The sequence below is a fragment of the Xenopus laevis genome, chromosome 8S (genome assembly GCF_017654675.1).
Source record: "Xenopus laevis strain J_2021 chromosome 8S, Xenopus_laevis_v10.1, whole genome shotgun sequence".
Taxonomy (NCBI): Eukaryota; Metazoa; Chordata; class Amphibia; order Anura; family Pipidae; genus Xenopus; species Xenopus laevis.
In genome coordinates, this window is record NC_054386.1 from 79,811,008 (window position 1) to 79,824,931 (window position 13,924).

General features: G+C 40.1%; 1 protein-coding gene across 1 annotated transcript; it reads right to left on the reverse strand.

Annotated features, from left to right (window-relative positions):
• Nucleotides 1-453: 453 nt before the first annotated feature.
• On the reverse strand, nucleotides 454-8,492 carry tbcb.S (tubulin folding cofactor B S homeolog; the record flags this gene model as incomplete). Its single annotated transcript, NM_001096658.1, is given in 6 exon segments — nucleotides 454-897; nucleotides 1,354-1,426; nucleotides 3,610-3,801; nucleotides 4,789-4,885; nucleotides 6,943-7,086; nucleotides 8,320-8,492. Coding segments are annotated over 6 exon segments (741 nt in total). The 3' UTR covers nucleotides 454-779.
• Between the last annotated feature and the right edge of the window lie 5,432 nt (nucleotides 8,493-13,924).

Below are 13,924 nucleotides of genomic sequence, written 5' to 3' on the forward strand. Positions count from 1 at the left end.
ATATTATATTACAGTTAGAATGCAGAAAGGAATCCCTAAGATTAGATAAAGGTGCAATTATATCATTTCGGCATTTCAAAACAAAGCCAGCAAAAATGAACAGATTTAAATGAAAAACACAACCACTACCACGACAATGTTAGAATGAATACTCAAGCAGAGACTTTAGAGGGAGTGCTGCTTCAGAAAAGGTCTGGTATCTAACTGGGCTAATCTGAAATACTTTGTCTCTTGCTGTGGAAGCAGCCTACTTGGAACAAAAACTTGGAATTTATGCTGCTCTGTGTTTGCTCTTATATTGGTGAAATAAAACAATAAAATGGATTTGCCTGCACCATTAAGTCTCTTGGAGCCAGTAAATGTTGATTCCAGGTTTTGTTACCCATAATGCAAATTCTAAACACAAACATTCACAGCTTATGCAAAATACTTGCCTTTTTTTTTTTTTTTTTTAGAATTTTCTGAACCAAAAAGGTATTTGTGTTTTGCCTAGCTTGTGAATATATAGAAAACACAAGGTTCCTAAAATGTACTGTATATATACAAAAATCTTTTTTTTTTGCTGATAAAATGAAAAAAAAAAAACAAAACAATTGCACCGTGTCAGCTGTTGAACAAAGAGACATAAGCGTTTCATGAATAGGCAATAAAATTCAAACCATACTCTTATTTTCACAACATCAATACTTTAAGGGGTAAAGCAGGTAAGTGATAGAGAAGAAAAGGACATTTAAGGAGGCACAGTAGAAATGAACTGTTGAAGAAACTGGTTGGCAAGGTCACATCTCATCATCAAGACCATAGTCTTCCTCTGGGTAGTCTCCCACTGCCACATGCTGTGGCTTCACAAATGCACCATACTTCGGCATACACGTGAAGTATTGCTTTCCTTCAACACTAGGAATAGAAGAAAGGGGCAAAGTTACACTTCGACAAAAAGTGCCAAATGCTTCATAAAATATTGCCCCAAATAAAAGTTTGGTGCATAAATTGCTGACCTTAGTCTATCTATATAGTCATATTTGTACCCCTATGGCACAAGCAATGGTTCGTTTTTGCACCCCATGTCAAAAATGTATCCCCTAGAGCAGGGGATGTAATCACATCTTGGATACACAGCGGTTTAAACATGTTTATCCCACAATACGTTTCAAAAACATAGACAGACTGGACTTGTGTTTAGATCTACTACACAAACAGAACAGTGCTTCATCCATTTTTTCTATTTCTTGCAGTTGCAGACATCTATTATCTGACCTGTAACCCAATACTTTCTAACCTTATCTTTAATACTTCCCCTTCTTAGGTCCACAACATGACTTCCGTTTCCTTCTTATTCGAGTGACCACTCACCTGCCATCATTTTTCCCAAGAGGTTCATCATATTTCACTCCAACCCAATATCCAGGTTTAAAGTCTGTTAAACCTAAAATATAAAGTATTGCATACAATTTAATTCATATCTTTACCCTTGATTTTCTATTAAATACAGATTTAGATGGATATAAATATAATGCAGTGTTGCCCTACACTAGTAAAACTGCTGTGGTTGCGTCAGAAACACTACTATAGTTTATATAAATAAGCTGCTGTGTAGCAATGGGGGCAGCCAAACAAAGATACGGAAGATCAGCTCTGCAGAACATAATGGTGTTATCTGTGCCATATAGCCTTTTTTCAATTTCCGCCATTGCTACACAGCAGCTTGTTTATATGAACTATAGTAGTGTTTCTGAAGCCAACACACCAGTTTTATCAGTGTTGAGCAAAAGTTTATGATATTTTTATTACTTTAAAACTTTCATTTTTCGGTGTTACTTTCCCTTTAAATATACACTACTGCTAAAACATAGAGGGGTCAACTTCTTGACAAAAGGTGTGTACCTAAAACATGGAGGTATGTTTAATTAAAGGCTTTTTAAACATATGGGAGTGTGGTCTGCGGGGAAATTGGTACCATGCAAACAGAACGGACCCTCCCACTCCTAGCAGAAAAGGCAATATCTGGTCTCTAATGAGGTCATGGGAGACAAGGCCATTTAGCTGTATCAGGACCCAAGATTTCGGTGGAATGAGCTCAGATAACAGCATCCTCGAGTACTTATGTATACTGCACTCTGAGGTTCTTATATGAAGCTATAAATGATGTAAATAGGTCAGTATGCTCCGAAATTCCTGGAAATCCAGAAAGCAGAACAGCATTGGGCCTGCCTGTGTATGAATGCACTTAAAAAAAAACAACCATGAACTACAATGAAACCGTACAAGCTAAAGTAATGGCTCACACAAAATGTTTTGCCTTTAATGTGCAGCAGGGCATTGGCTTTTGTAACACTTTCATGAAACTTACATTAAAGGGGAAGTAAAGTCTAAAATAGAATAATGCTGTATTTTGTATACTAAACATGAACTTACTGCACCAGAAGCCTAATCAAACAAATGATTTATGCTTTCAAAGTTGGCCATCTTATAACTTTGATAAACATCTTTGCAAGACCAAGACTGTACACATGCTCAGTGTGGTCTGGGCTGCTTAGGGATCGTCATAAATTATCAAAACAGCACAAGTCAAATAATATCTGCCAGAAGCCGATATAGTAAGACTGATTAATAATCAGAATATACAGACTGCACTGGGTCCTGTGTTGTCATGTAATCTAATGTGGATTTTATAGTTTTTGTATTGTTTAATACAAACTTTCTCCAACTCTGCAGAACCAGTGGCTGCAGCAAAATAATCATCAAAATAGAATCCCAGTTTATCTGTTTAAATCTGGCTCCATGATCTTTGTCCCTGCAGCTGGAGTAAAGGGGATGTAATGGCAAAAATAAAATCCAATACAAATCTCTACACGGTCGCCGACTGTTCTACAAGGAAACCAACAAAGCTGTTTGAGTTCTACATGGCTGGGAAGTAAGGTGGGGGCTCCCCCTGCTGTTCATAAGTATGATTGTTTCCCTGCAGAGCAGTTAGGGACCGTCTGACAATTCCTATCCACAGCAGTAAATGAAGGGAGAATTTCACTGCAGGTTTCTTATAAAAACGGTACAGATTTTTTAATTAAAGTATATTGGAGATAGGTTTCTTTTTCATTAAAGAAAGTAAAAATGGGATTTTTTTTTTTTTTTGCCTTTACATGCCCTTTAAGTAAAAATACTTTATAAACATTCATAGATTATATCTGCCTAGCACCTGCAAATATTTTGTATGTAAAGGCAAGGACAACACTTATAGGGGCATATTTAACAATGGAGACAAACATTACTGGTGCTGCTGCCCATAGCAACCAATTAGATATTTACTTTTGTTTTCTGTAGTAGTTGTAGGTGATTGTTCAGATCTAATTTCTGATTGGTTAGTTAGTGTTAATAAATGTGCCATTTAATATCCATTTATCTCCACTTAATCTAATACAACTAGATTTGTCAGCATGTAGTAGAGTGGCTTGTTCAGTTCAACTGAGTGGTCGGGAATTGCCCTGCATTTAAACCTTTAAGAGTAACAAATGAATTAAACACCTTCCTAAATATTTCAATGGAATCATTGCAATGTAGGGAAATTTAAGTTAAGAATTACATGAAATGTTAAATAAATCAACTGGTACTCACCAACATACATGACTGTCCCACGCTTTGTTGGCTGGCCAGCAACTCGAACTTCACATCTTGCTCCATGTGTGATAGATTCTGCGGCTAACCTCTCTTCCTCTAGCTTACCATCCTGTTCTGCTTGCTTTTGTTGTGTCTCTGCCTCATTGAACTTTCCTAATCTGTTCTTTTTCAGAAAGGAGCGTACAGAGTCTGCAAAAGGAAAGAAAGGAAAGAACATTCATACCTTAAATTTGCTAAAAATCATTTATACATTCATTAAACCCAATCTTTTTGCCTCTAATAACAATTCATTATATCAATTGCTTTGAATGTTTTAGTTTTTAATGTTTTCGCAAAACCGAAGTATAAATAGTATTAGCAACTATTGTATCAATTCTAACAACTGCTTTTAATGAAGCTCAGGTATTCTGCTCAGCAGGGACAAACATAAGATATGTATCAATTAAATGTATAAAGTTAGAACAGTTTACAGGGTCGGCGACCCCCCCTCCCAGAGCTGCTTTAGAAGGTGAAAAATGACACTTTACACTTCAATATACAAAGACTGTGACACATAGAAAATAGAAAGTAATTGGAAAAAGTCATTATTTCTGGTGATCTATCAGAAAACAACTAGTTGTTTGAAGGTGAACAACCCCTTTAATGAAACTCATGATGCCGCTAGTAAGTATCTCCCTTTCACAGTTTAGTTAACTGTGGTGGAACTACCGGGGGAGCAGGGGGTGCGAGCGGGCCAGGGCCCGTACCCCCTCATGGCCCTGCGGCAGTCCGCGCCCCGCTGCGCAGCGCACATTACTGGACAGTTTCCGGATGTACGAAGGGGGTGGGGGCCCGGCTGCGCGTTTTCTTCTGTAAATGCAACGGGCACATCCATCCAAGTACCTCCCCATTTTTCTTCACTATTTATTTCTTAATCATCATTGCAAAGTGTATAGAATTTGCCTTCATATATAAAAGGCAGAGAGTTAAAAATTCTATGTTAGCATCTGAGAAAAAAATATTTCATGTGTTTTTTTTATTTAACCATCATGCACAGAAGACATACCAGTCTGTAGAAATCCAACAGTCCCAAATAAACTGAACTGCAGTTTAAGCTTCTATAGCTGATATTATAATGCCCTGTTTTTCAGCTATTAACACTCCCTCAGGATTAGAAAAAAAACTAAGGAGTTGCACCTGTTCTCTTGTCATAATGATCTTCTGAGATTTCAAATTTTTCCACCCTAGAGAGGTCTTCATATTCTCCAATCCTTGCTCCACTCTTATCTATCACCTGCAAACAATTATGCAAAAATAAATCAACTTATTGTTAATATATTTAAACGACATATATGGATACTTAACACCTCAATCAGCCAAGTTCTATATTCAAAATAGTTTAAATAAACTAATTATTGAAAAAATTGTCATCAGTTTTGGTTAACAACCCTTAATGTTCCTGTAGCAGGGAAATAGAAAACAGCTGATTTTCAAACATTATTTTTTAAATTTAAATACATTTTGAACCAAGCATGTCTGAGGTATGGTTGAGCTTTTTGTTTTAAACCTCAACAAACATATTTTCTTCATATAAAAAGGCAATACAAATGTTAAACAAAAATCAATTTGTGAATTAATTTCAGAATCCTAAAAAACACCAGTGATGGAAACAATAGAAAACATAATATAAACAGTCGGCATCTGATATTGTGCTGTACTATAGGGTCAGAATACAAAACTGTTGACAAATGTGTCAAATTCACAGGTCATTAGAGTCTCATTGTATCAAATGCATGCAATAAAAAGGTATAGCAGAATAAAAAGGATCATTAAAGGACCAGTAACAAATTTTTTTTCAAAAAAAATCGTCAGTAGAGAACGAAAAAAAAACACAAAGACAAATTAAACTTTTAAATCGTTAAGTCTTTATTAAGAAATAACTTACCGAAACGCAGCTTGCGCTCCTCTTCAGAAAAGGCGACACAGCGATGATCCATCATGCGGCGCTCGATTTCTCCTCCCTGGCTAACTCCTATAAGGAAGGCAGGGAGGAGAAATCGAGCGCTGCACGATGGATCGCCTTTTCTAAAGAGGAGCGCAAGCAGAGTTTTGGTAAGTTAATAAAGACTCAGCGATTTAAAAGTTTAATTTGTCTTTGTGTTTTTTTTACGTTCTATACGAACAAGTTTTTTTTTTTTTAATTGATGTTACTGGTCCTTTAAAAGGGAATAATGAAAACTGAAGACTTTTCAGAATATAAAGAATAGCCAAAGTTGTGTCTGCAGAATCAGAATTAACAGTGCAGACAAAGGAAGGTTTCGCCATTTAATCTACTTTTAGCATAATGTAGAGAGTGATGTAGAGAGTGATATTCGAAAAAAATTTGCAATTGGTTTTACATTTTTATTATATGCGTTACTTAAACTTTTATTCAGCAGCTCTCCAGTTTAAAACAGCTGTCAGGTTGCTATGGTGCAAATCACCCTAGCAACTAAGTATTCATTTGAATGAGAGACTGGAATATAAAAGGAGATGGCCTGGCAAGAAAGATGAGTAATAAATAGTAGAATTGTAGCCTTGCAGAGTATTAGTTTTTTAGATGTCAGGGTCAGTGACCCCTATTTAAAAGCTGGAAAGAATCAAAAATAGAATGTAAATAATTCAAAAAAGAAAAAACGAAAGCCAATGGAAAGGTGCTTAAAATTTGTCATTTTATAACATATGGTGAGCCACCCCTTTAAAGCGCAAGGTTAGGTGAAATCACTGGGGGAGAGCCAAAAAGTGAGGCTTTGTTCTTTGCATGGGTGAGCATGTGCCGTAGAGTGAAAAGCTAAACGCTAACATAAAACCAAACCTTTCACTTTACTGTGTATGTGTAAGAAAGAAGAAGCAGAAGAATCGGAGGATTACTCCATGCTGCTCGCTGAGTAGAACCCTGGGCCGGGCAGTTTTCTGTGAACAGGAGCACTAGCCCAGGATATCCCCTAGTGATTCCTCCTTTCCTTCCCCTTTAATAGTGATTAAGGGCTCTTACTGCCGAGCGTTTTAACCTGCGCTCCCCTGCGTTCTGTTTTTCTGCGTTCAGCCGCAGGGGAGCGCAGGAATAGATGCATTATATTTTTTCCAATGGGGCTGTACTCACACAGGCGCGTGTAGGCGCCGAACGCAGGTTGAGACGCAACATGCTGTATTTTTCCTGCGTTCGGCACCTACACGCGCCAGGGGAGCGCAGGTAAAAACGCTCCTCAGTAAGAGCCCTAAACAAGTAGGGTCTGAATGGAATTAAAGCATGCAAGACTATAAGAAGACTGTGGTACTGCTTTAACGGTTGGTAGGAAGTTGGATTCTTACATGTATCCTGCAACCATCATCTACTGGATAGGATCCCAAAAGGGCATCATCTTGATCAAGATTCAGAAGGAAGGCATTCTCTGTACTGTAGAGCTGCAAATCCATGCATGATGCTGGGGACCCAACCACTAGCTCCAGCTTACACTAGAAAAATGAGAAAAAAAAAGTTATTTATGCATATGCTGAAATTGCAATCAGATTTTGTATAAAACAACGACTCCTAGCCTACTCCATACACAGTAGGATATAAGAACACAAGCGTTTTGGGCTCCTGAGCCTTTTAGTGTTTTCAATCCAAGTCAATAAGATTTCAGACGTCACAGCTCAGACTAACAAGTGCCTAGATCTAAGTAATCACAGACCAAACAGGCACTTCAAAATGTCATAAAATATAATGTCAAATTCTGTTTGTTTGTCAGTATTTGTCAGCAAATCATTTTTCATGAATTAGGGCCTCACGAGGCCCCTATATCACCTGCCCCCCCCTGCAGCCACAGGGTCTGCTTCCTCTGTAGTTACGCCCCTGACAGGACTTGTTGTGTCTAATAAACTGGAGCGCGATACAGTTTATGCAGATAAACTGAGAAGCAGACTTAATTCACAGTCACAGTTATTCACCAGCCCTTCATAATATAATATAAGCATAATATATAGCTATTCAATAAAACACCACCAGAGTAGCTAACAATCACTTTCCTACCTCCTAAACACTAATACAGGTCCGAACTGAGAATTAAAATAGGCCCTGGCATTTCAGGTACACAGAGGCCCAATCAGCCGCCATAGAAGCCCAAACACTCCCCACCAGTCCACTAAATACTGACTTTCTATGGGACTTTATAGCAGCCCCTCTGGCATTTGCCAGAACCCACAGATTGCCAGTCCGGGCCTGCACTAATGCCACACATGGGGGTTATATGCTATTTTAATTCCCCATGCAGTGTTTTTCTGCCTTGTCTTTTAAAATTCCCAAAATCTGTTTTAGACATACAAGAGTTAAGTGCTGTACCTATTGCCCATTTAAAGGAAAATTAAACTAAAGAAGTAGCTAGAAATGTTGTATTTTGGGCTTGTGTACCAGCTCAAGGCAACCAAAGCCCTATCAGTAAAGATCTGTGTCTCTAAAGATGCCCCAGTAGCTCCTCATCTTCATTTCTGCTGATTCACTGCACATGCTCTGTGCTGCTGTCACTTAATGAGCTTAGGGACTGACACAATAAACGGAACACATAGAATATAAATGTCACAATATAAGGCTGATTATTAATTAATACATGGCAGCACAGAAACCAGTACAACTTGCATCAGAAATTAATAATCAGCTTATATGATGTTTTAACATCAGTGCCCACAACCTCCATTTTATTTGTTGCGAACCTTAAGCTCTGCCAAGGTGAAGGCCCGATCCAGTCTCTTCTCCGCAGTAAATGAGTTAAGGCTGCTACTAATGCGCACAGTCACAATCGGACATGAGCTTAACGTAACGGAGCTCATGATGGAAGCGGCAGCGGATCCAAAACCCCGGTGTAAAGCAGAAGAACGCGATAACCAATTAAAAAGAGGGCGGGAGCCGCCAGCAAATGAAAGCGTCGTCTTCAGAATCAAACAGCCAGTAACAAACGGGTGCAAAATGGATGCCAATCGCAGATGACGTCTTGAAGCGAAGCGACCAATTATAAGACGAGACTAGGTTAAAGCGCAAGAACCCGCCTGCCAGAATACAGCCAATAACAACCGGCGACTGGAACACAACTGAGCTGCGCAGTGGCTCACGTGTGACTGCATACAGCCAATTGTATCAGGGGGCGGATTCTCAGACTTTGTAAGCCAATTGTATCTTTTCTCGTCAACAAGGGCAGCGTTCTGCGCAGCCGCCGATATGGAAAGCGACGTTATGAGAGGCTTGACGCTTACATGTTGTTGTTCGCGTTAGATCCACTTTAAGGGTTATCCCACAATGAGAGTCGGATTGGGGAAAACCGTGGTGTCGCGAGTTATGCGCAATTCTCTGTCTGACGTCACATGCGCAGCTAAAAGAAAACGTTGCCTGTAAATATAAATTGATCTGGATTGTTGACACATGACAGCATTGTGCAAGTGACGCGAGATTGATGCCTGTATGCAAGAACACAATCATTGCAACAACAGATACACACGCATATGTAGGCGTTTCTAGCTATATATCTTCAAAACCAACATTCTGGAAATAAAAAGAGGGGCAACATTTTTGACCACGCCCATTTCTGAGGCCACACCCCCTAATTACCATGTTCATTTTACAGATTTTGGCAATTTTGAACATATTTCTGTAGTCTTTTTCAGTTATTACGGTTTTGCTTCGTTTTCTGAAGTTGCCCGAAGTTTCCTCGTGAGGCAAATCCGCATACCTCCGAACATTTTGGAAGTAAAAAGAGGGACAACAAATTTTTAAGCACGTAGAACAGCAAATGTTTTTGACCACGCCCTTTCTGTGACCACACCCCCTAATTACCATGTTCATTTTACAAAATTTGGCAGGTTATGAATGTTTGAAAATATTTCTCCTTATCTAAACTGTTTTTTTTTGTATCTCAAAATTGTTACAAAGTATCTTATTTGCAGCTGTTAGCTGATCTGTGCTCTCTGCTAAAAGCCAATTAAGTGAGAAACTTTGTTTCTTTTTCTGGCTGTACGGTGCAGAGAAAATAGTACAAATGAGGGACTGCAGGTTGAGCTGTCAAAAGAGGGACTGTCCCTCCGAAAAAGGGACAGTTGGGAGGTATGAAATTCGGGCGACTTAAGAAAACGAAGCACTCAAGAGTGCCATCCCGCAGGTGATTTTGCCCTTTTAGGGCAGAGACACACAGGAAGATAAGTCACCCGGCGACAAATCTCCTCTTCTTTGGGGCGACTAATCTCCCCGAACTGCCTTCCCGCCGGCTAGAACTTCAGCGACTGAAAAACGAAGTGATCCGAGTGCCATCGGGGAGATAAGTCACCCTGAAGAAGAGAAGATTTGTCAGCGGGCAACTAATCTCTCAAATCTGCCCGTGTGTCTCTGCCCTTAAACTGTGAGTCTAAAGCTGGCCATAGACGCAAAGATCCAATCGTACGAATCAACTTTCCCATCTCCCGACCCACCACTAACCATTCAGATCAAGTCTTACCATTCTGATCAAATAAGTAGTTAAAGAACAGATCAGCCGATGTTCTGCCCCTGACAGCAATCGTACGATAGTTATGTCCGAAAAAACCTAGTGACAGTCTCCCACTCAAAATCGTACTATCGGCAATACACGCAAAGATATTATCGGCAGCCGACAGAAATTTTCTAACCTGTCCGATCGACCAAACGACCGATCTCCGCCGGACGAAAAATGTCGGGACTCTCCACACAAACGGTCCGAAAATCGCACAAATCCACGATTCGTACGATCGGATCGTTGCGTCTATGGCCAGCTTAACTTTTCCCAAGGGACCTTCTTATCTAAATTGACTTATTTGCTTATCTCAAGTTACAAAGTATCTTATTTTCAACCTGGTGGCTGTTCTGGACTGCCAAAAGCCAATTAAGCTAGAAACTTTGTTTCTTTTTCTGGCTGTTCAGTGCAGAGAAAGTTAGGACTTTCCAGCGCGGGTCCATTTTTTGGGACCCGTACACGACCCGCAATCCTGAACTTAGACCCGCATTCTTACCAGATTGGAACCGCTACCTGACCCTACCCGCAAGTACCTTATCTGCAACCCGGACCCGCGACCTGCTGACCATCAAGAATCAGGAAGTGCTGTCATTGTAAACCGGAAGTGTCATCATCGGAAGTAGACATAATCAGAAAAAAAGGAGTAAAACAGGAAGTGCTGCCATTGTAAACCGGAAGTGACGTCATTGGAAGTACCCGTGACCAGAAAAAAGGAGTAAATATCGGTATTGAGAAGACTCGCGGCCCAACCCGCAGAACCGCCGATCCGCGTCTTTACCCGCACCCAGAACTTCTCCCCTCAACCCGCAAAGTACCGCAGGTTTTTGCGGGATACCCGACCCGCTGCAGGACTCTACTTTCCAGTACAAATGCAGGACTGTGGTTTGAGCTGTCAAAAGTGGGACTGTCCCACTGAAAATGGGACAGTTGGGAGGTATGATATATTAGTGACAGTTTGGCTAACAATATTGTCAGTGCATAACACTCACAGAACATTTTGAACAATTGTACAATACCTATTGCTCATGCAATCTACTTAACTTTAATATGGACAGTTACCAGTAAGAACCCAATCAGCATTTGCTTTTGAGCAGACTACTAGGCTACAAGCTAAGAAATGAAAGTAAAGCTGTGCTTAGTTATTATTCATATAGTAAAGCTGGCCATAGATGTAAAGATTTTTAAAAGATCCGATCGTCATCGTGAGACCACGATTATCTCGAAACGATCATACGATCGTACGAATTGTCCATCAACTAAAAAGACCATTTCAGATGATATTGCCAGGAAAACAAAGGGTAGCTGCCTGCTTGTCCCTGCAAACATAGATAGATTGCACTTGAACCGATAAAGATTTTTTAACCTGGCCGATCAATTTTCTGACAGATGTCGGCCGAAAAATCTGAAAAGAATCAAAAAATTCACAGCGGCTGATGCTCTCACCAAGGAGAATGAAGACCACACGCTGAACTTTAAAGTTCCCTTTATTCAGAAAAGCCCAGGTCTCAAACATTCAAGATATTAAGTTGTGTACCTGTACACAGGGCTGTATTTAGGTCCGCTGTTGACCTAGACACCGGACCTAAACATGCCCCTAAATTGTGTGATCTGACGTCACATGCTGGCACACTGATGTCACACATTGTGAGCTTTGACGTCATTTGACATATTCAGTGGAAGTGACGTCAATGCGCCGTGAGCATTGATGTCATGTCCACATTCTTCCACAGCCCCCCCACCCATCTATATGGGTTTAAAAAAAACTGAAAAAATAGGCACCCCGAGGGCCGCCCTAGGCACAGGCCCTCGAGGGCCTATATATAAATACGGCCCTGTTCTTGTAGAAATCATAAGCTTTGCCTATATTCTCCACAAGATGGTGCCACGATATTGCATCAGTCGATTATTGCATACCCACTAGGTTCTAAATGTGTTAATTGCAGATTAGTGCGCCTGTCAGTGGGAATGCTCACAATATCCTTCCTTAAACATTGTATTTGACTTCTCAATCAGGCCCGGATTTGTGGCAACGCCACATAGGCCCGGGCCTAGGGCGGCAAAAAATAGGGGCGGCATGCCGCCCAGCCGCATTATGGGGACGTGTGCGTCCCCATTCAATTACACCAGCTGCGCTGGCGTTTTTTCGCCGGCGCGTTGGGAAGGGAAAGTGTAGGCGGACGCTAGGACCGCGCGGCCGCCTGGTCGGACCGTGCGGCCTAGGGGCGGCCGGCAAAGAAATCCGGCGCTGTTTTCAATGCAATTATTATGTATTTATAATGAAAAGGCTTTCCTCACTTTGGGTGTAGTATAAACAAAGCTTGACATTTGAGGACATCCTGGTTCACAAAGTATTCAATTAAAAGGAAATACATCAATAAATAAATGCAATATATCAGTGGGTGTTTGGAAGTTATGATGTGGATCTCTGACAATATCTCTGACCTGTAATATCACAGCTAGTATAGAAGATGCCTGTTGGAGGGTCTGGAGGAAAAACACAACGCAATGAAGCAGGTACACCTCCCTTGTTTTTATTTAGACATATTTCATCCCTGTCCATCCACATTTAAATATAAAGAACTGCAAACATTGCTATAGAAAACAAACAATGAAAGGCATTCATCAACTAGTTACATAATTCACTTTAATATCATACTAGGTTTTAATTTCTTGAGGGGTAGGGGAGTTGTTACAGTTGCAATCTTGAAAAAAATCGTATTTAACTGCCAGTTGTCCTACCTGCTGTGACTTGTCATTCACAACCGGTAACCAGGTGACAATACACTAAGCTTTGTAAAACAAGGTATTCAGGCAGTGGAAAGCATAACAGAGGAGTGGTAAAGATCAATAAATCACACTGAGGTTTAATTTACACTTGGCCAGTTACTATTGGCATGTAGTCACTGAGGGTTGCTATGGATTACTGCCAGTAGCAAAACTGCCCAGTTTTTGTAACTGAGCCCCACTGTGTTTTTAATCCAGCCATTACAAATTTTGCCAGCCTGGGGCAGAGCCCCACTAACTTTGTTGAATATACAGGGGGTCATCAGATAGCCCTGAATTTACCCTTTTTTTATTTCTCTTTAACTGATTTCACATAAAGATACAATGAACCATGTTACTATCAACATGTATTTCAATTTAAAAAAAAAATGGGAGAGGGGGAACAGAAAAAAAAAAATTACCATCACTTTTTCACTGGATTTACATGTTAAAAGCACTTAATGCTATTGTATAAATGGTAGATCAAATGATCGCTCTTAATTCCGGGGCTACACGTGTACTAAGCATGGATTAGTTAGGTCAGGAATATGCTAGTGCAATTTGAATAATAGAGCACACATTACCTTGGAACTGTATCAGAGTTGGAGTTGGGTAGCACTATTTGTGGCGTTGATAGTTTGTCAGCCTGTACTCCTTTTTTTGTAGTTTTCCCAGGGATCCCATATTTGTTTATGGGACTCCGATGAGTAGGACAATGATTGTATGTGGTCCATTCTGGATTTCATTTGCTCTAATGACAAAGTTGGTGATAGCCAGTCTAATGCGATTGTCCATCTAGCTGCTGTAAGGATTTGGGAAAATAGTTTATTCTGTTGTTTAGTAAGTTTCCTAGTTGGAAGACATAGAAGAGCATTTCTTTGGATCCGGAACAAGCTGCATATCAAAGACCTGAGAGGCTATTTGAAATGTTTCCCTCCAGATATTAGACACAATTTGGCAAGTCCACCATGTATGAAAGTATGTCCCACTCACCGAACAATTTCTAAAACACATATCTGGGCAGTTCGGTAGGTATTTTT